Source organism: Oncorhynchus nerka, unplaced genomic scaffold (genome assembly GCF_034236695.1).
Source record: "Oncorhynchus nerka isolate Pitt River unplaced genomic scaffold, Oner_Uvic_2.0 unplaced_scaffold_1437, whole genome shotgun sequence".
Lineage (NCBI taxonomy): Eukaryota > Metazoa > Chordata > Actinopteri > Salmoniformes > Salmonidae > Oncorhynchus > Oncorhynchus nerka.
The window spans coordinates 5378-28714 of record NW_027039879.1 but is presented as its reverse complement, the minus strand read 5'-3'; the positions used below and the strand labels follow the sequence as shown (position 1 = coordinate 28714).

The 23337-nt window shown below is 38.7% G+C and overlaps 2 protein-coding genes across 2 annotated transcripts; both read right to left on the bottom strand.

Annotated features, from left to right (window-relative positions):
- Positions 1-4484: 4484 nt before the first annotated feature.
- hoxb9a (homeobox B9a) lies at positions 4485-11087 on the bottom strand. Its single transcript, XM_029625237.2, has 2 exons — positions 10449-11087; positions 4485-7147 (listed from the first exon to the last, which is right to left on the bottom strand). The coding sequence occupies exons 1-2, from the start codon at positions 10960-10962 to the stop codon at positions 6912-6914; spliced, it is 750 nt and encodes a 249-aa protein (XP_029481097.2). The 5' UTR covers positions 10963-11087; the 3' UTR covers positions 4485-6911.
- Positions 11088-19142: 8055 nt separating this feature from the next.
- hoxb10a (homeobox B10a) lies at positions 19143-21904 on the bottom strand. The gene is made up of 2 exons (XM_029635599.2): positions 21045-21904; positions 19143-19546 (listed from the first exon to the last, which is right to left on the bottom strand). The coding sequence occupies exons 1-2, from the start codon at positions 21820-21822 to the stop codon at positions 19269-19271; spliced, it is 1056 nt and encodes a 351-aa protein (XP_029491459.2). The 5' UTR covers positions 21823-21904; the 3' UTR covers positions 19143-19268.
- Between the last annotated feature and the right edge of the window lie 1433 nt (positions 21905-23337).

The following is a 23337-nucleotide window of genomic DNA, read 5'->3' as shown; positions in this document are numbered from 1 at the left end:
AGTTTTCCGATATTATGTAAGATACAGGCCTATATGTTCAGGATTGTTGAAATGAAGTTAGAAAATATCTATTTTATGTGCATTATTTTATTCCTAGTGTGCGTATGCAAGTATTAGCCCTGCTAGGCTACTGTCAAATGTAACCGTTGCCATTTTTAAAACATATTATTGACAAAGGAGACCTGAAGAACTGAATGAGGACTACCCTTTTACCGTGTATTTGGAAAACTATAAAAGATATGTCATGTGAATGTCCAATTTACAGTAGGACAATTTGTCTGCCATGTTCATATTGTATAGCATGTGCATTCATGATAGGTTACGTTAAGGAGTGTCCTGCAATTGTAATAAAGGTTCTAACCCAAACCAATTAGCTATATATTAGAATTATAACGAACTTTCAAATTAGCTACACTGAATGAACTGTTATCCTTTACATATCAGGGGGTTCTAATGTAAATTCAAAAACATATTTCACAGCGCTAAAGCGTTACCAATGTAGAGTTGAACCCAATTTAGCGGCATTGTACATCTAGTGTGACGATTTACAGCACGAGTCTCTTATTTCCATATTTCGTTACATTATGAAAAACATCAATATGAACAGCGTTTTTCGATCAAAAATAATGAATATAATAGTTGTACTACAAAGTTTAACATATTGCAGTCGAATAAGAATAAATCATAAAAACCTTCACAACATTCGGTTGATTTGAATAATTATTCCCAAAGTCATGGACAACAACTTTAAACCAACAGAAGATAAATTATTTAAAATTAGTAGGCTATATAATCTTCTCAGAAGAGCTGTGCCCTCTATATAAGTGCTTTAGGGCAAATAAATTATTTCTAGGCTAATAACATTTCTGAAGAAGCAAGCAAATAGTTAAAATCATTGTCAATGCGCTTCTATTTCACTATCCAAATACATAGATAGGCCTTTATTTGAAATCTTACCATAATATAGGAGAAACATATAGGCCTATATTAATCTTCTTGCCGCCATTCAAAATCTCTTCAAGAGGCTCTCTTGGCCCACGTTTAGGTGGTGTAAGTGGCATGTCTGAGTTTTCTAAGGACTTCCGGATTGGCGGACAACACAGTGGTGGCTTTCTTTCGTGGACCAACATCGCCATCAAGAGGCCGTTTTTAGGTGTGCCGCAGGGATTTCAGATTATTACCAGTTTATGATTCTATAAAACACGACACATACACCCACATAATGAAGGTATTTCACAACTAAACAGTGAAAGTATAGGCCTTATTTCGAGAAAAAAACAAAAACATATAGGCTACAAGGGCTGTTCCTCTGGTTGAGTCTGAAGACAGTCTAAAGACATGTTAGTCAATACATAGGCCTAATGCCGTCTAGATGAATTAATATTGCTAAAAATATTAATTGTTAATTGAGGAATATCTATATGTAGCCTATAAACGTATTTTTGTAAGAAATAATTAGCTGCCGTACATGGGCCTACATAATGTGGAAAATAATAGAACACATATTTGTTTCATTTAGTTGTTACACTATGAGCTATCTACCTAGTAGAAAGCATACCTTGCATTTGATAATATGCAGACGACAAATGAAACATATCATTTGAGATGCTGTAAGGAAAAAAAATAAAAACACGAAAATGTTAAAATATTTATGTAACTTTGTAATCATATGGCAAGTGAGGTTATTCATTATTTCTAAAACGAATGACGTGTAAACACGAGGGTAAATTATGCTTCAACCATATTCGAAAATAAGAATTATCCGAACATTTATTTTAAGAACATTGACTCAAGCTCATGCTAGGAAATGATCATTTCCATACTTTTGCCAGAGTTGATGGAAAAAACATAATCAACAATGTGAATAGAAACACTCATTGACTACGCACATATTTGGGAAGTCAAGCTTGCCGTGATTGAGAAGTCAAAGCAATTTAGAGACAATATAATATTAATTTAGCCCATGAGTTATGCGACTCCAAAAAATCTTCCCAGATGAAGACAAACTCAACCCCTGTCTGTATTCTCTGCCCCCAGGGTACTCCTGGAACATTTGTTCATATGATCTCTCGACTACATGGTGCAAAAGTAGAGAATATGAATTTATGTAGTACAACACTTGGCAGTATAAAGTCATGATTTTTAATATGTGTACTTATGTAAGCAGGTCCTGTGGGTTGGAAGCGGAGGGGTGGGCATTTATGTCATTTCTGTTGTTTCACCTGTAAACCAAAAAAATAAACTTGAAAAAAAACTTGATCACAATACAAATCTGTATGTATAGAAACATTCATTGACTATGCACATATTTGAGAAGTGTAGCTTGCAGAGATTTAAATGCCAAATAAATTTAGAGACAGTATAGTATACATTTTACTTATTACTATTCGTTCATCTCTGGTTATTATTGTTTGGCCTAATTGTAGCCTATAATTCTGGTATTTTCTTTGAAAAGTGTCGTAGAGCTAGGCTAATTGTATGCCTCGTAGTGGTAGCAAATAGTGACGGTAATGATTGTCAAAAAGAGGTTGCAACGATCATAGTTATTTCAGATTTGGTATGACAATCTGGCATATGATAAAATTGCCATGATACATTTTATTTACTCTATCCAGGAGTTTGCCTTTTTACTCAATGAATGTCTGCAAAATCCGATCATACTGTCATACAACAGAATTACAAACTGAGAACATAGCTTTCAAAAGTAAAAGAGCTGCACTCTGACCAACTATTATAACCTATTCCATGACCTAACAATGTAAAGTTCTGCCACAAAATGGCCAGCCTAGCCTGGGCGCAAGGTTGTATACAGATTAAGGTTCCCCTATGTCAGACGTCTCGCCAGAATCTTTTTGTGGCGTTTTATGGCACTGCTGTAGGGCGGCCAGGATGCGCTCGGAAGTGAAACAAAGGGAGGCTGCGAGAACACTGGACTCCGGCGGTTCATCTGGAAGTCCAGACCTGGCCACGCAAGCCCCCCACTCCTAGTGGAATCCGTAAACAACAAACGCAGCAAACAATAAAGGACAAAACGCAATGGAACAACGTAAATCCCCAGTCTAGAACGTGGTTTAGGCCTACCCACGACACCTCGAAACAGTTATTAAGGAGGACTTGAAACTTTTCATTCTCCCGGTGTTTGCTTTACAGCCGTTTAGTTCTTAACCTTCAGAAATTTATACCCTATAAAGTTTTATTGCAGTCATATTATTTTATTGCGGCACACCGCATTGAATTTTCTTTCTCTCTTTTATGACAGTCGGCTTCCCCATCTCCTCCTCCCCAAACGAAAGCCCATATCCTCTTTGCTGTTTGTTTCCTCTTGAAAAATACCATAACAGGCCCAGGATTGGGTGGTACAGAGCCATAATAACCAATACTGACCCCCTAGCCTACTTAAGAAGAAATAGGCCTTTTATTCACATATGCTTGGCGACGCAAAAAAAATGTCTCAGTTGCACATCTGCAAGCCAGTAGTTCTGGTTGGCCCGAACTTCAAGATATATTTTAATTACTACAGGCTGCAGGGATTCAGAGAATACCCAACACCCAACAATGTTATTGTGCATTCAACCTCATGTAGCCTATATTCAGTTTCCAGAGTTCCACGCCCATGTTGTTATTTTCCATTTCTGAAAATAAATCAATGAAACATTTGGCATAATAGTTTATTATAATATGTTACAGAAGGATATAGGGTATGAATTGAATCATTATGCACCCCATTGTACCAAAATATGCGCAATGTCTATAGAACTATTTAATCCAAGTTCATGAATAGACTGCTTTTTAGTTCAATATAATGCATGGACTCGTTATGCAAAGGGTTGGGCATTTGCTGGGCGTGCCATATTTTGGAAAGACGCTTTCAAAAATCATACAGTTTTCTTTGCGTTCATCTTTGGAAAAAGGAACATGGGCCTTAGAATCATAACCTACCTCACTAGTCGTGTGTCACAGGCCTCATGATTACTATTTTCCACGCACAGTACAGCACAGCCGATTTGTTTCATTCCATGTCCTTCCCTAACTCCTTCTCGGGTTCTACCCAGAGTGGCACGTTTTAAATACACATAACCAAAACTTTTAATTTTCATAAACGTATGAGATGAAGACTTCAAGATAAACATTGCCATAGGGTCATCTTAATGGATGCTAGGGTCTAGGGCTATCTTCTTCAGGGAACCATGTGCACACTTGGCCAAATTGACTCCTTTCCTTCAAGTACAATTCAAGACAAATGCTCCGGCGCACGAGACATATTTTGAACACATGCTCCTCCTAAAAGATGAAATGAATTTGGAAATATGAAAAGGCTCAAACTTGTTTTGTTCTCACTCACATGCAGAGAAGGCGCATATGCACCCTATGTTGCGCACTCTCGAGACCTTCTCACTGTCTAAAATGAATTGGCTATCATAAATAGAATTGCTTTATTTTCATTTTAATCTCATATCAATTCCATGAAATTATCAATAGCAGTAAAAAAGTGCCGAGACATTGTTCTAATGTAAACTATTTTTTAATACGAATCCAACATCAGCAGTGCTATCTCACAGATAAACAACACAGGACTGAATACAATTTACATGAGAGACACAATAGATTAATGTGATATAAAAAAAGACTGAGATGGGGTTAGTAGTTTCTGGAGTCGGTGCTTACAGCGTTGTTGTTATTAAAAATGAAGAGTCCAACTGAGATGACCTGAAGGCCTCTATAATGAAATCTGCGAGGCTCGAGAGCATGCTCTTTAATATTCAGAATGAAGGACAGCCATGCGCGCGACTCCAGAAACGCCACCCATTTCATATCTCACTGAAAATGCATCATAAGAGTTTCCCAGGATGTTTGTAAGTACTCCCACAAACAAACAAACAAAAATACATGTACACCAAATAAGTACATCATTCCTTATTGTATCGACAACACGGTTAAATCAATTAACGCTCAATACATTCTGGACAAGAACATGTAAACAATATCTAAAACTGGAAAAATGACTTCTGCTCATTCAACTCCGATGTCATTTCCCAAAACACCCATTTTTAACATATGCAACTCATTCCAATTAAAACAATCGAGGTTATTCACCTAGGTCTATTTACAATCAATTAGAAATATTACCATCCAAAAACTGTTTTTTTCTTCAAATAGATTTCATTTTCAAAACACACAAACGTAAAGAAATAAATTACATTTCATTATGATATTAGGCATGCGCTAACAATGTAAACATTTTTATTCTTAGACAATGTAGGCTTGTTTTTCTTCGACGGATGTTATATCCTGTATTTAAGCGCATTTGAGTAAATCTTTTAATGGCATATATCAAAACGAGAGAGAGTGTAAACGGGCGGGTTATTGAAGGCCCTTTCATTTCCACGTATATGTTTAAAAACGTTCCACTGTTAGAATGCACAGTCATTAGATGAATGCAAGTTGGCTACAGGCCAATAGGTCTGCTGACCTTATATTGGCAGACCGAACTATATAAAACTAGGCTTAATCCCAATCACGAACAAGGTTCCATATTGAATGTGAACTAGCATGTTGCATATGATGCTTCAAGGAAATATACCATGTCGCGCTATATACCCGAAAACACGTATTCCTGATTAATTTCCACATCAAAGTAGTCTAAAATATTTACTCTCAGTAGCGGCTTAAACTCTTTAAGTTATGTTTTTAGCAATTACACAACGAAATAGTAACATTGGCCGCAAGGAAATGTCAAAGGATAAATATCCAATAGACCAGGGTTCTCCAACCCTGTTCCTGGAGAGCTACTGTCCTGTAGCTTTTCACTCCAACCCTCATCTACCGTACCCGATTCTAATATTTAGCTGGTTGATAAGCTGAATCAGGTTAGTTAGTGAAAACCTACAGGAGAGTACCTCTCAAGGAACAGGGTTGGAGAGCCATGCCATAGACCTTTCCATATGAAACCCTTATTAGGTTATTACGCACTTTTACGCACAAGGAACTTGAAGGTAAAATGATGCACATGTAGAAAAAAGAGATACATATAAGAGTGTGCACATACCTGTTGAGTTAGTATTTAAAGGGATTACAACAAATACATGGAACCCTGATATTTTACTAAATACGAGCCAGTCAAAGGGGCTCTGGGGGATGTGACTCTACAAGGAATTATAAATAATACACTAATAATAATAATAATAATAATAATAATAATAATAGGCCAACCCCTTACACTAGCTTATTAATCGATTTACAATATAACATAATTGGGGCGACTGAGTTGGGGGAACTGCTGCTCGAATAATAAAATAATGTATTTTTCGTGAAAGACCAGTTATGTCCGGCGCATCTATGGAACTGAAGAGAGGAATGGAGCGGCGAAAAAACTAAAAGATAAGAATAAATGCAGGTCGCACACTCCCTTTAACTACAACCGTTTCTCTTATGTATTAATGACCACACGGAACCGACGTTTCAGCACCTCCATGCCTCTCCTGATGAAGCGTTGGTGTCATGCGTAAAGCAATAAATAAGTGATAAAAGTAGTGCTTGAGAAAGAGCCGCGTGAATCCACCCTCCTTTCTACTATATGATGTAATATATGCTATTTAGCAGACGCTTTTATCCAAGCACTTACAGTCATGCGTGCATCCATTTTATGTAAGGGGTGGTCCCGGGAAACAAATCCACTTCCCTATAGTTGCTATACCAACTCAGCTACAAAGGACCATAAGAGTTTTCTCTACTGGTCTGCGCTTCTATAATATCAGAGGGTGTTTTTCACATCGATATGGAAAATAATAAAAACAAGCTTCCTGCACCCCCACTTTACCCATGACAGTCCATGTATGCCTATTTAAGGAAAAAGTCACGCGAAAGCAGACTCTTTGTGATGGTGGTGTTTTTAATATAACTCCCTTTTTTTCTTAATCCTTGGGTTGGTCCTTATTCATTTTCTTCATTTTCATCCGTCGGTTTTGGAACCATATTTTGACTTGTCTCTCGGTCAAGTTCAGCGAGCGTGCTACCTCATGCCTTCTGTCCCGGGTGAGGTACATGTTGAAGAGGAACTCTTTCTCGAGCTCGAGGGTTTGGTATTTCGTGTAAGGGCAGCGCTTCTTCCTGGAAGACCGGGCATGCAACCAGTTGGCAGAGGGGTCATCTGCAAGGGAAAGTCAGACAGACACCTTTAGTAAATGGCAAACAAACACAGACCAGAATAGGCCATAGACTAGCAAGCCTAATAACATAACTAAATACAAACATGCTTGCGTACTAACAGATTTCCATGCCAATGCTATACATAATTGAGTTAAAGTGATATCAAAAGCCAAGTCTCATATTGCTCCAAATGGAACCGTGTTCGGTAATGTATTGGAGCAGAGAAGAGAAGAGAGGAAAGTAGTTCCTCACCTCCCCTCAGGCCGAAGGTGACCTTGGTGGGTCTTGTAAATGGGTTTAGAGGACAGGCAGTTCCTTCACTGTACATGTTTACCATGAAAGTACTTCCTGGACCGCAAGGTGTCTTTTCACGTTACCGTAACAATATCATACATGGGAAACACAAAGAGAATGGAAAAGGTCCTCGTGTTCCTCATCCCACTAGACCTTGAAAATCACCCTGTTTGTGAGAAGTGCACTCTACATGGATGGAACACTTGGAATGTGATGTTATCTCGTAAACTATGATTATCCGTATACCGTAGTTTGTTGTTGTTGTTGGTCAAAACATCCAATCATTGCAATGCACTCCACCCTTCAGCTTGGTTAGCAGGCCTCAGCCGAATGCAATTAGTGAAGAAAGCGCAGCATGGTTATGAGGAGAAGCTATCCTCCCCCAACAGAGCCAAAAGCATTGGAACTATGAGAGACCTATAGTGAGCAACAGAGCCTAACCCAAACAAAAATGCAGTCCCCCTGAAATGCGGTTGCTTTGGAAAGTGGATTATCTCCTTTTTATGGGAAATGTTCCAGGGGAAATATTTCTTGCTGTCTCCGTGGAGACGCCTTTCCTCTCTGGTGGCTTTCTCGGGAATGCATGCTATGTATTTTCATGTAGGCCCATCTACATTTCTTCTCAGTTGCTTTTGGTATAACATCACTGTGTAGAGCCTGCATGTTGGGCTACCATGGCATTCAAATGGCCTTGAAAAGCTTAAACTGAGAATACCGTGATTACTCAAAAGACAATGGGGATATAAATCTCCCAGGCATGGCATTGGAACGATTGCATCTGCAAGTGGACACCAATACCTGTTCCGGGGCACTAGAGGTAGAAGTGGGCTTTGTGACACGCAAAGTGGTGCTTCGCATTCCCCAAGTACATAATCACCTAGTGTCATTCATCCCGTGCAAAGACAGGGCTTTTCCTGTCACTGCATGACAAACCATCCAGTGCTATTCCATAACGCGTATGGATATGTGAAGGTTATAGCTGTGGCCAATGGATCTGGGCATTTCTACAGATAAAAAAATCTGGGCTCATTGAAACCGTTGGCCATTTCTCTAGGCTACATACATGTAACCAACGTAGAGAAATCCAATCGGCCCATGCCCCTAGACACGCACTTTAATACCACATCAACGGTCTCCAATATCCTAAATCGTATGATGCAATCCTATTTTTATCATGAAAGGAAATAACCCCCGGGGATGATTGATAACCCTGTAAACCTATCCGTTGCCGGCGGACACGTCGGAGATAGAGATGTGCCATCTAAATACTTATGAGACAGCTCAAAGACATGATCTGCAACAATGCAAGTTTAAGAGGGTATTGTCGCTGGATAATCATGGGGTGGGGGTCTGATTTGTGACGAATGTTGGGATGGAAACACATAATGGCTACAGACCGTTATAATACCATCATGTCTCTTTGCAATTTTACCTTAATAGTCTGAGCAATTGACCTTTCGTATATGCCAAGAGATATTCGTTATTGCATTTCTCTACGATAAGGTTGCATCGTATTTTATATATTTTTTTCCCCGAACTGTCCCAGGGAGCCAACATACAACAATTAATAGTGATGTTGGCTGGTCTTATAACTTAATAAACTTCTGGGGCAATAACTTTTTTCACTCACGAGCCGCTGCTAGCACAAAGAGGGACGTGTAATTCCCAACTTCATTGCCTTTGCACGTAGTTTATTCTGGAATGCCGCCCAGGACAACACAAAGGGGAATTCTGTTGCGCACCATCCATTAGAGAGTTCACGTTTGCGTGAACCCATTTTGTGGATTAAAAGCAATGTTCGTCTCCACCGTCAGTCCATGCTACTCGAAAATGACCATCAGTCAGAACCTTGACCCATCCAATTAAGGTTATGCCTCAGATAGCCTATATTTGTGGTATATCTCTGTTTCCCGGTGCACCAAAACGTTACCGGGCGAGCACGCACAGCCTATTTCAACAAGACCGTGCTTTGCAGAGTAGCACACATAAATAGGTTTCTACTCCGGCTCGGCTCCAGGCTTGATTAATAGCCAGCCTGATCTTATGAGGCAGTGTTGGTAAAGGACAGAAAATTATTTTTATTCTGTCAAGGCAACCATAGGCATGGCTAGAACAGTGAGTCAACTGAGAGTAGTGACCGACATCCTCCACATAATGTCATATAGCTCAGACAAATGAGTCTGCTAGTAAAAAAACAACAACTGAGAGTCTCACTTGGAAAATGTTTCATATTATTTTTCTGGTGTCAAAGAGAAACTCCTGCCCACTCAACAGTCCCAAAGGCATCAATAAAACTTGCTTTCCAGAAAATGTCGTCAATGCGGTTTCTTTGCCAAAATAATAATTGAAGAAACGAACATATAGCCCAATCCCCCACACTCCACCTTCTAAACGACATTAAACGTCTATAAATAGACTACTGCCATCAAGACGTGAATGAAATAAAGACACGTTTCCCCTTAGAGAGGATATTTACACTCAAATATTGACTAGAGTTAAGAGGGCCTTTCTCTGGTAACTTCTAATTCTGCATTGGATAAGACTCTTGGCACATAGTTCAATAGAGGGACGTTTTTCTTGAGGTGTTGTTCAGTTATTACTGGATTAAAACAAGCTGCTGAGAAAATGAACGGCACTAAAGTGCAATTGAGCGCAGAGAACCTGTTCTCAGAGGTTGTGTGCCAAAACTTACACAACTCAGTGTGAAAAGGGTTGCAGTAAAATTATATTCACTACCAGTTGGTCCCCAAAACTAAGGCAGGTCAGCGCAGAAAACCGCGCACGTGAAATGTCGCACTAATCCAAAACAGAGTATCATCCATACCTTGACCAGATGTATGTATAAATGTATGATAATAATTCGAACGTAAACATACATAGTAAGTTAGACGCACACTACGGGAACCAGATTTGGTAGTGAGCCTCTATGACTCGCAATCTCTTTGTTCCTGTTTTATGACCGCATTAAAAGCTTTACAGACTGTTCACTTCCTCGTTTTATAACTTACTTTGATCTGGCCCGTCTTTGTCTTCGCTAACTTCACAAATATCCTTATTGTCCTCGAATCCGGAGCCCTGGCTGGAATTCATCTCTCTTGCCGAAGAGGATTCCAAAATGTACTCGTGTCCACCGATTTTGGGGGGTTCCCCGAGGTGTCCCAGTAGCGGCTCCATCTTGACCTGTCCCTGCCCGGGGAGGGACTCCGAGCGCGGAGCGCAGTCGAGCCAAGTGCGTATGTATCGGGTGTCGGTGGAAGGCACGGGCTGAGTCGGGATGTATGGATGGTAAACCGCTGGTAAGCCATTGGAGGCATGGGGGCTGAAAGGGCTCCAGGACGAGCTAAAAACTGGAGGTTTAGGCTGGAAGCTACAAGAGGGGAATTCGGGATGCTCGCCATGTCCCCCCGGTTGCCTGGAGTTGGAATACTGTACATTGGAAAACCTGGCTGAAGTCGGATCTTCGCTCTCGTGACTTATTATAGAGTCCACATAATAGTTGCTCAGAGTTCCAGAAATTGACATTCTCGGACATTATACAAAACACGGTTCATTGAATTCAAAACATGTAAGGACAGAAGTCGTTTTTTTTACGCGACTCCCCTTCAACGAGCGCACGAACAAAGTAGAGCTGGGTTGCTGGGGCTGTGCGCTCGGAGCGAAATGATTGGTCAGACTTTTTTCACGACCCTGATAAAGCGTCAATGGGGCGTAAATCACTCCGCCAAGGGGCTGCACCTCTCCTAGCACTGTACATATTTTCCTCTCTAAATAAATTGTCTTGTTTATGCAATATGCAAAATTGAGTGCGTCCATATATATGTGGGTATCTATAGGCTGTCGTAGAAATATCCAGTTAAATTATGGAACCCAAGGATATTATAAATGCATATTGGAAACAATGGACGACAAATAAGCGACCACATTATTTTCTTAATCAAACTGATACATGCATGCGTTTTCTGGAACAAGGCCATTGAATACAATAAGCCTTATCCAATATATTACGTGTATGAATGCCCAATACAGCATCAGAATCAAAGTAACATCACAATACTATTAAGGCGCCATTATTTCTCTATCGCTTTCATCTCTGGATGTCAAATCAAATCAAATGCATCTCTCTTGCCTATCACGTTTTATGTTTCAAATCTTCAGGTTTTTAGACCTTTATTAGTTTGTTTTCTTCCAACTTCCGTCTGAGTTTCCTCTGGTGTAGGAAATGTCTATGTTCATGCTTTATTGGCAGATTAACAGTCATGTTTCTTAACGAGCGCATTAAACACTACTGCGTGCCAATCCCCTGTCTTTATAGAATAAACTACTTGAACTTTTTTGGTCGTTTAATACTATAATAAAATGCTACATCAGGCAGCTTTGATTTTTATAGACCTGATATATCGCCTGTGGCGGGGACCGTAAACGACTCTGCTGTAGCATTCCTGCCACTGACAAAAACGCTCACTTCACACTCAGACACAAAAAGTAAACACGGAAGAAATGAGACTAATGAGACTACACCTGGATATTCTAAAACCCAGCGGAAGATAACCATTTTACTGTTACAGGGGAAAGCAAAGAAGACTCGTAAGTTAACGGTTTTGGAGACAGTTCATATTTATTTCTGGCGGCTTTCCACGTATTGTGCATGACTTGTCACATTCAAGCGGGTCAAAGCTTTGGCCTCGGCCTTCACTGCTCTCTCTGCCTTCCACTGGCTCAGGTGCTAGCAACTAATGCATTTCAGCTTCAGAATAACTTCTATCAAGCGCAAAAAGAACAGCAATATAGAAATACCTACGGCTGATAAAACTTTGTCTTGTGTTTGCACTCAACATATCTGCAGATTTATTGAGCACTAAATAGCCTAACAGCTGTTATGTTAAAAATATAGGATAATTGCAAAACACGAAAACATGCGAAAAGGGTATTGGGTAGATGAGACTCATATGTAAGGTGATTTGAATGTTTTTCACTACATAACTTTGGGCCAGTAACCGAAAGGTTGCTAGAACGAATCCTCGAGCTGACAAGGTACAAATCTGTCGTTCTGCCCCCGAACAAGGCAGTTAACCCACTGTTCCTAGGCCGTCATTGTGAATAAGAATATGTTCTTAACTGACTTGCCTAGTTAAATAAAGATTAAATAAAAAACAGCATTGCATGTTGCCTTCCACTGGCTTGAATGTTGCAGTGATCATTTAATTAACGAACTCCACCAAATACCCGCTGTGCAAAGTGCCAACAATTTAATTAGATACATTGGAGTAGTAAACATTGAAAACATAATCTGCAAACCGCACGAAATGTTTCAAAAAATGTCAAGAGAAACGTTTAATTAATTGTTGTAGACTATCGTAGTAGACTATAATGCATTGAGCATAAAAAATGTACACAAATTAGACTCAGACTATTCTTAATTTATTTTGATAATACATATTGGCAAATACAATTTAACATGGCAAATTGAGAAATACAGAAATCGTAACAAAATGTAATCATTGGTAAGCAGATAGGCCTACAAGTTACAATAATAAGGATTTGATAACACAAAATGGTTCAATCAACTTAAACATATTTATCCAAACTTATAATTCATCATCAGATATTTCTTTCTACTACAGAGGCCCTCATTTTTCAATAAGAAACCTGATATTGGCAGGAGTTATAACAGCCATCATATAGCCTCTCCAAAGCTATGGGCAACACTAGTGACGTGGAAAATTAAATGATACCTTATGATTATGCTCAAGTTCTTTATAACTGTTTAAAGACACTCGTAAAGTCTCTAACCCTAACCCTAACCCTAACCCTAACCCTAACCCTAACCCTAACCCTAACCCTTAAGTGGATTTCCGCACAAGAGAGCTAATCAAATACGTTTTGTGAGTAGCCTACACTCGTAGAAAAAGGTTCTGGATAGAACCAAAAAGGGTTGCTTGCTTCATACATGGCACCCCTAACTAAAGCTTATATGTAGAACCCCCGTAAGGTTCCATATAGAACTCTTGGGTTCCATTCCATACAAGGTTCTATATGGAACCAATTGTATTCTATATAGAATCTTACGGGGTGCCATATATGAAGCAAGCAGTAGCAGCAGTAGGCCTATATAGGTTAGTAGTAGAAGCTTCAGCATTAGTATAGCATGCAGCTAATATTAGCCTATATGCTAAATAGTATGCAGTCTGTAGTTCTTTCGGGGATTGTTGCTACTAGCCTAGAGCAGTAAACAGTAACACTGTTTGAGCAATAACTAGACACAATAAATCAGCGTTACATTTCTGTGGAATGTAAAGTACCAGCCTTTAAGATATTGGACTGCATTATCTATCCTGATCAGATAAAATATAATGACAAATAATATATATATATTTATATATATATATATAACGCAGTATCATGAAGTTGTAGTTGAAGTGCAAATGCCTTTAGCCTTTTCGGCTAGCGTCTAAATAAGGGTCATGTTTTCGTGAATACTTTGCTGAAATAATATTACAGATGTGGAAGTTTGAAAGTTTGACATGACTGTATACAAACACTATGTCTGTTAATGACCGTTCTGACATGTACATACTCTGTCATCTTTCTGTGAGCCCCCTCTGGATAAGCCTTAAAGGGATACTTCAGGATTTTGGCAATTAAACCCTTTATCTACTTCCCCAATGGCAGATTAACTAATGGATACCATTTTTATGTCTCTGCGTGCAATTTGAAGGAATTTGCTAACTAGTGTTAGTGCAATTAGTAACTAGCATTAGCACAATGACTGGAACTCTATAGTAACTGCTAGCATGCTACTCGAAACCATAGACTTTCAGTCATTGTGCTAACGCTAGTTAGCATTGGCTCGCGAAACTACCTCTAACTTCCTTCATAATGTATGCAGAGAAATGAAAATAGTATCCATGAGTTCATCTAACTCTGGGGAAGTAGATAATAGGCTTCAATGCCAACTGAAATGCAGAATGCAAAGGCAGATAGGGCCTAACCTGTTTTAAATTCATTGCCATTGAACGTGTAAGAATCCGCCTTCAGACCAAGTTAATGAAGTTGTTAGGTTTCACGATGACAGATCTCTCTCTCTCTCTCTCTCTCTCTCAAACACACACACAACACAGAACTCACACACATACCCCCGAGGGCCTCGCTCTTTGTACCAGTCCAAAAAGTCTATACTCTTTCCCATGAAATCATCAAAACAAACAAGAGAAAGTGTATCAGCCATTGACGTGTAACAGTCATATCCCCAACAGAGACATTCCTGTGGTAACATTCATGGTAACTCTTGGGTTATAGATGAAAATGTACCTTCGGAAAGTGCCTTCAAAAAGTATTTACACCCCGTTACTTTTTCCACATTTTATTGTGTTACAGCCTGAATTTAAAATGGTTAAATTGAGATGTTGTGTCACCTGCCTACACAATAGTCTATAATGTCAAAGTGGAAGTATGTTTTTAGAAACATTTACAAATGAATTAAAAATGAAAACCCCATTGTTATGACAAGCCTAAAAAAGTTCAGGAGTAAACATTTGCTTAACGAGTCACATGTTAAGTTGCATGGACTCACTGTGTGCAATAATAGTGTTTAACATTTTTGAACGACTACCTCATCTCTTTACCCAACACAAATAATTATCTGTAAGGTCCCACAGATTCAACCACAAAGACCAGGGTGGTTTTCCATTGGCTCGCAAAGAAAGGCAACTTGTTAGATGGATAAAAATAAATATAAAATACATTGAATATTATTAATTGCGCTTTGGATGGTGTATCAATACATCCAGTCACTACAAAGATACAGGCGTCTTTTCATAACTCAGTTGCTGGAGAGGAAGGAAACCACTCAGAGATAGAAAATAACTAAGGATGGATCAACATTGTAGTTACACTACAATACTAACCTAAATGACAGATTGAAAAAGAAGCCTCTATAGAATACAAATATTCCAAAATATGCATCCTGTTTGCAATAAGGCACTAAAGTAAAACTACAACAAATGTGTCAAAGAAATGTACTTTATGTCCTGAGTACCACTCTTCATATTTTCTAGCACAGTGGTGGCTGCATCATGTTATGGGTACGCTTGTCATCTGCAAAGACTATGGAGTTTTTTTTAGAATATAAAGAAACAGAATAGAGCTAAGCACAGGAAAATGTCTAGAGGAAAACCTGGGGCTGTCTGCTTTCCAACAGACACTGCGAGACAAATTCACCTTTCAGTAGGACAATAACATAAAACACAAGGTCAAATATACACTGGAGATGCTTACCAAGACAACAAAATGTTCCTGAGTGGCCTTATTACAGTTTTGACTTAAATTGGCTTAAAAAATCTATGGCAAGACTTGAAAATGGTTGTCTAGCAATGATCAACAACCAACTTGATATAGCTTGAATAATTTTTTCAAGAATAATATGCAAATATTGTACAATCCAGGTGTGCAAAGCGCTTAGAGACGTACCCAGAAAGACTCACAGCTGTATTCGCTGCCAAGGGGGATTCTAACATGTATTGACTCAGGGGTGTGAATACTTATGTAAATGAGATATTTCTGTATTTAAAATGTAATAAATCTGCAACAATTTTGAGAATATATGTTTTTACTTTGTCTTTATGGGTATTGTGTGTAGATGGGAGAAAAAAAAACATTGAATCCATTTTGAATTCAGGCTGTAAGACAACAAAATGTCGTATGTCAAGAGTATGAATACTTCCTGAAGGCACTGTATATAGACCATCAATAGTAATGCTGTAACATTTATCTGTAAGAAATAAACGCATTTATCAAAAGCATATGTGGCTTCTGAGTTTGTTTTTGTTGCTTTATTGAGAAGTTTGTGTTCACAACGCAGAAAATTATTTTTTTAAATGGTGAATGATATTTGTCTTGTATTACAAAGTTAAAACAAGATAGAAGTTAGAAAATGTATTGTAGACGGTAAATGTTAATGTGCTATTAAATGGCCTGCAAATTATATGAAAGCCTTGCCCCTGACGCAAAGTATAAACAAGCTGGGGTGAACATGAGGTAGAGCCTGGTGCTGGTGTCTTTAATGGAGATGGTTTACAGCGTCTGGGCCTGCTGTACTTCATAAAATGTATTATTTTAGAAGAAGCGTTCATCACACCCAAGTGTACGCAGGCATTTTGGGGGAGGCCTAAATTAGCAATTTAACTCTCCACACGCCCATGTGCAATAAATTGACTCTTGGGACGAAATACATGTCAACAATAACAACTATTTTAGATAATATTGAATGCAATTTTTTGGGTGCAATTACAAAATGTAGGGTAGTGCGCAGACATGTGGAAACGGCGTATTCTCGTTGTTGTTGCATTCGTCCATTACGCAAGAGCGTTGATGTGCAGTACTGGAGTAATTCAGGTAGTTTCAGGTTCCTGTGATACGCGTCCAGCCCAACAACTTGAAACTACCTAAATCACACAACAGCTTTGTCTCACATATTCTCTTCAAAGACCTTCAGAGAACCTGGTTGAGCCACTGGACAAGTTCCCATAGGATAGATTATTCAAACTGTTTTAATGTAGCAATGTCTACTAGCTAAAGGGAATAAAGAATAGATACAAACTGAGCAGGAATGGAGAATAGCATGCCCATGCCATTTCAATCATGCACAAAAAGGCCTATAACGCACGTTAGGACGTCTTTGTTAGCCACAATACCAGGCAATAATATTGTAGTGAAAAGTACAGTACTATAATCCCTGGGACACATCTGCTACCCTGACTTCCTGAGTCTACAATAAATGCCCTGTCAATTGCCCCTGATAAAAATCTGCTAAAATCGTGCGCTCTTCAACATGGCGATACTAGCAGGAGACGCTACACAGTCTCCTTTTAAGATAAAAGGCCAATAGCTGCATATCCAGTGTCCACTGTAGGGAAGTTGCGGCATGTGTTGTCCATCAAATATTCATATTCAAACAATATTATAGAAAGTGTATGCAGAATGAAACCATGGATCACGTCAATGACGTCGAATGAATACATACATCTAGATAAAAATGGAATCAATAGGGATTAAATAATCTTATGTAAACACTAAATACACGTACGTTATTCGTTTTTTTACTACGTGCAATGGTTATCATGATGATCTGGCATAAGGCTATACGTTGCTTCTTATTTCTAGCCTATAAATGCCACAGACCAGGTCATAATTCCAGCTCGACCAATCTCTAACAATCTGGAAGACAAAAATAAGAGGAAATTCTATGTGGTATGCTTGTAGGTCAACGCTGTTCCCAGGGGGCGTGAAAGACTGGCCTGTTTGTTGGCTGACAACCCGCACATCAGCAGCGGAAACTCTGGCATCTGCAACTTGGCTTCTGATTTTCTTAAAAAAAAAAATCATATTTTGAATTCAGAAGGTTGGCTACAGTAAATGGTGTCCACTGAACCCAGCTAGTGAAAAATGGAAATAAAGTTAAATCCACAAGATAAATGTAGGCTAAACTCAGAAAAGTATATTATAGACATAATTCTTTTTAAAATATTTGTTTTACAATGAATCACTCCTAAATCAGATTAAATTGTTTTAAAATAGACCTTGTATAAAACTAAATATATGCATTGACATTGCTTGTTAGGATAAGAACATTACAACATACAACTATGCTACTGCAAACCACAAATACTAGCCTGATAATAATAGTTACAGCAACTACAATCATCATTACAGGAAGAATAATCACATTACTGGAGCTCATATGACCTGGTAGGAGTAGGCTACTAGGAAGAGGGATGGGCTAAAGGTGGTAATAGGTGTCTAGAACTAGTAATTATTGCAATGGGATGTTCCCAACAATTACACTAAATGTAATGGTGGGGGAAAATATTTATTTCAGCAGCTGTATGTTTTTCTCCATCTATCTACACATATCGAAGTTGCAAACTAAGACATATTTATTCAAGCAGAAGTGATAGGCGAAACTATATAAAAACAAATATTAGCTTAGAAATTGATAATACAAGACAAAAATATATATTATATCCCAGGCTTGCCTTTTGGAAGGTCAAGGGCTCATGTGCGTAGTAGAAAATGTTTCCCTATTTCACGGAAAGAGTAACCTTTATTTCAAATGCTCTCATTTAGAAAACAAATTGTTTTTTTTTTATACATCCAATCATTCATTATTGTAATCAACACATCCTTTGTTTCAAGTCAAGTTCTGAAAAAGGACTCCGTATAAACAAGAAATAATGTTTTAAATCCTTCCTATTTTACAAAATTGAAGTTCAAAATATTGTGCTTATTGGTGCACATTTTTCAAAGCTTACAAATACAATTGCGTCCGAAAATAAATAAAATAGTGCTCACGTTATAAATAAAGTAATCCTTTCAAATTGGCTTCCCATAGCCTAGCATGAACTGTAAACAATAGTCTTCGATTCAAGACAGTAGCCTATGTCTGGCAAAAATAAACATTAAGCAACGTTGCAATCATTCTATTGAGCTATCAAGAAACAACTACAAGACAGTTGTTTAAATAATGATCAAATAAAGTGCTTTTATGAAGGGTGTTGCGGGACAGGGGTATGGAGAAAGAAAAAGTTTCCCGACATATGTCTCCATCATGGAAAAACTCAAGTGTAACCGGTAAGAGCCACCATATCCTCATGCAAAGTGTATAGGACATAGATGGCACTTTCATCCAGGTCACCAGCCCATTCAGATCAGAACCACTATCTCCACATCCTTCAGTATATGGTCCATCCTATTGTTGACTTTGCATCATCCCATGCTCCTGCACTCAGTCATGTCCATGTAGACCTGTCTCTGCACACCATGTTTGTGGGGAATCAGATGGGGAAATGTGTGACCGTGTCCCTGGTTCTGTGTTCCAGTGTCATCTTCTTCATCTTCATGCGACGGTTCTGGAACCAGATTTTGACTTGACGGTCAGTGAGGTTGACACTGCGAGCGATCTCCAGGCGGCGATCGCGAGTCAAATACATGTTGAAGAGGAACTCCTTTTCCAGCTCCAGTGTTTGGTATTTGGTGTAAGGACAGCGCTTCTTCCTCCCCGCCTTCGCCCACAGCCATCCACAGCACGCATCATTTTTGAATGTTGCATCCTCTGTCAAAACAAGACAAAACATTTATTTAGTTATAGACTGGCAGAACGCAAATTATTTGTTTTAGGATATGCACATTTCTAAATGCTCTCGCGGGCATTACCTGGCCTGATATAATTTCAGTTTATTACGGGATATAATGTCACATGGCATGCATCTCTGTGTGTGTGTGTGTGTGTGTGAGAGAGAGAGGTAGTACTATTGTTTTGTGTTCTATTTTCTCCTCTAATTCACTGTTTGCTCTGGTAGTTCTCTGAAATGCAGGGTTTGTTATCATGTTATCCTTAGCTAAAACGACGTACATTCTACTTGGGTAGAATGCGTGAATTGGGTTATTATCAAAAGGACAAATGGAAATTATGTAGGACTAGACATGCATAGGAGAGGCATAGGAATAGGTCTTACAAGTCTGGTATTGAATTTAACGATTGCTGTGCCTACTGGAGTTTAATAAATTTGCCTAGAAACCCATACGTAAAACAAAAAACGATGCTAGACCCATGTTTGCATCAAATCTTTTACACATCTAAATATTTTCCTATGTTTAATTTGTAAATGGACAAAAAGAAAAGTAGTAGTCTATCTGAATGTAGCAGATGATGTGAATGGTGTGTAGCCTAACAGCGAGGCATAGGCTATTGTTAAGCTAAATGATGCTAGCCTACTGAATAAATCATTTTATGACAAAGCTCTATTCTTAGGATATAGAAATCAGAAGATTTCACACAAAAATGTACAAATTAATTGAACATTTTAAGTAGAAATGGGTTGTTGTTGACCCATTAAACTGTTTCACTAGGCCTATAATGACTATTTATTTTTAATATGCCAAATGCCGTTGGACAACTTATTTCGACATTTACTATTGACAAACATGTTATAGTTGGAAAAAAAGTATTATTTTGAACAAAATTACGTAATATTTGAACACTCAATGGCAAATATTGTCATGTGTGATGACTTTACAACCTGAGTTGAAATATGTCAATATTTGGAACGTCATGTTATATGACCCCGTTTTTAAATTAGATATTTTATGGCACCTCTCAGTGCTCATTTTACGAAACTATATTCATGTTAGCTATAGCATCTAGCATCGCAACAGGCAAATAGAAGCTAGCATTAGCTTTAGCCTACATTTTATTGTGAGACTGAGTCATTCGGTTATAGCCTACCCTCACATAAACCTGGGCCCACAGTCAATTGTATGCTACGCCTAGCTAACTGTCCCTAAACACAAAGGAGACATCCGCTGTTTTGATGTTCAAAGGAGCGCAGAGTAAAATCGAGTGCAATTTAGCCTGGCAGGGTAGTTCCGTGCAATAAATACATTTTGAGCAATGGCTCCCTTTGTCCTCTACTCTCTCTTCCCTTTAACAGCCTTAAGTAAAAAAAAACACCTTGTCTCGATTGACCGGATAATGCTTTCCTGTGGCTATTGCCATGGTCGCGTTCTATCTTTCAGAGCTTTTTTAAAAACTTTTCATTCCATTTACCCACCTTGCGACTCCTGTCTGGGACCTTTATCGCCCTTGGGTAAGACTGATGAGGGCTTGTCTCGCCGTAAACCTATGACTAAGTCTTCCGTGTTGGTCTGACTGGCCAGGGTGATGCTGCTGATATCGCTTCTCTGGGCTGGACACTCACTGCTGCCCAACGCTAAGTCATCAATAACGCGCTTGATGTCAGTGTCTGGATATGGCAGCACCGGGAAGCTCAAGTGGTACAAATGGCGCGAGACTGAGTGGGGAGTGCGCGGTGGATTGGTCGTGGGCAAGCTGTGCACGCTGTTGTTGTACTCCTGGACTTTGAACCCGGAGTATGACTGCTCCGGGCGGAAGTAGCCCTGAATTGGACCAGAACCACCCGTCATGGAGCCCATCTCTGACATTAGTCTGGTGAAGGCAGACACGTCCGGTGACGGTTTTGAGTGGTTGTCCGGTTCCAGCAGCAAATAGGAGGAGTTGTCTTTTCTGTTTGACGCGCTGTAAGGGCAAGCACTGACCTGCGGCACTCGGACCGGGCTCAAATGTGGCTCGTCCCAGTTCAGTATTCCCTGGTGGTATTGGTATCGAGGCTGAGCCATTGCTTCTTGCGGCTGCAACTGCTGGTGCTGGTTCATTGTCCCGGGTATGGCCGTGTTTGGCACGGAACCACAGTTATGTTGGACACTGCGGTCCGGGTCAGGGTGGGTGACAGAGGGGGGCTCCTTTGGACGACAGTCCACGAAAGAGTTAACCAAGGACGCCGTGAAAACGAATCTCTCAGAGCATGACATTGCTAGGACATATTTTGACGAAAAGAGTCTGGCGAGCAGCTTCCTGCAAGGGACCCAATAGAGTCTGGGGTTCACGGGCAGGCTCCTCCCCTTGCGGTGCTGGTTGATTCAAGTGCCTAAATATCTGCTATTCCCAGAACTTCCTGTTTAATTGATTTCTTATCCATTTCTTATCTTATCCATCTTTAATTTAATTAAATGCATATCGCCAATGTGTCAATGGAAGTAGCAGAGTTGTTTTCAAAATGGCTTTCAAAATGGCAGAGATTGACATGTTATTCACTGCTAGATGGAATATCTGCATTCAATTATATTTTGGACACAGTGTGTAATTCACTCACTCTGTTTAATAATATATTTACACCTGGCTTGATCTATTCCAAGCTGTATGATCATATTCATATTTCTTAACTAATGATTTTATAGGATTAAAGCTTTCAAACCTGTTGTCAAAATTAAGCATCATTTCGTTTCGGCTACAATCCTTGTTAAAATGGCAAAATTGAACAATTTATCAAATTTATGCCTATAAATTCGACGAAATGTGCAGCAATGTCATATACATTACAATAGTTATTAGCTCAAATTCACGCCTAGCAATAGCCCATCACTTACATTATTATGACTACTTTACGCACAAATTATGACCACATATCTTATTTTAAATGGATAATTACTTCACACTTTGTACAATCACACACTTATTTGTGTTTTAGTACAGGTTATATACAGTGCCTTAGCCATGGCTCCTTATAACCTAATGAGTCATTGCTGTTGATTATTTATATTCTGTAAACGTTGTTTTATTGTTTGTAATATAACACTTTAATTTAAAAACAATCTTGAATTTTTGCAACTCTGGATATTTGGTTAAGAACTTGGCCTTTCATCTTGTAAATGTATTTTTAACGCTGTATTGTTTAAACGTAACTGCAGAATTTTCGATATAGGCTATAGTAACATGTTTGAAAGTTACAAGATAAATAGTCATAATGTTCTTACAACTAACCCTCAAATTGTAAAAATTGTATTGTCATTTTTTAAAAGCAAATTTTAGATTACCCGCAATATTCCAAAAAAACAGATGACATTGTTTTCTTTATTTTTAAAAATTATTTAAATCAAATCCAACATTATTTGTCACATGCGCCGAATACAAGTGTACACCTTACCGTGAAATACTTACTTACAAGCCCTTAACCAACAGTGCAGTTCAAGAAGAGTTGAATAAAATATTTACCAAATAAACTCAAGTAAAACATAAAATAACAATAATAATAAAAAGTATCACAATAACATAAGAATAAAGAGGCTATATACCGGGGTACAGATTAGTTGAGGTATATTTTTTTGAGGTAAAATTGTAATGACTTAGGCATCGATAATAAAACAGCTGCAGCAGTGTACAAAACAAATGGAGGTTTCATTTCGAAACAAGTGCGTAAATTCTGAATTTAGAAACAAATGAAAACACCTGTCTCAACGATAAAATTATATGTGCTCTTTGGTGCCCAA

Coding starts and splice junctions, on each gene's coding strand:
- hoxb9a (XM_029625237.2), bottom strand. CDS start 10,962: ATGTCAATTTCTGGAACTCTGAGCAACTATTATGTGGACTCTATAATA. Junction 7,148..10,448: donor CAAAGACGGGCCAGATCAAA/GTAAGTTATAAA, acceptor TTTCCCTTGCAG/ATGACCCCTCTGCCAACTGG.
- hoxb10a (XM_029635599.2), bottom strand. CDS start 21,822: ATGTCATGCTCTGAGAGATTCGTTTTCACGGCGTCCTTGGTTAACTCT. Junction 19,547..21,044: donor TCCCAGACAGGAGTCGCAAG/GTGGGTAAATGG, acceptor TTGTTTTGACAG/AGGATGCAACATTCAAAAAT.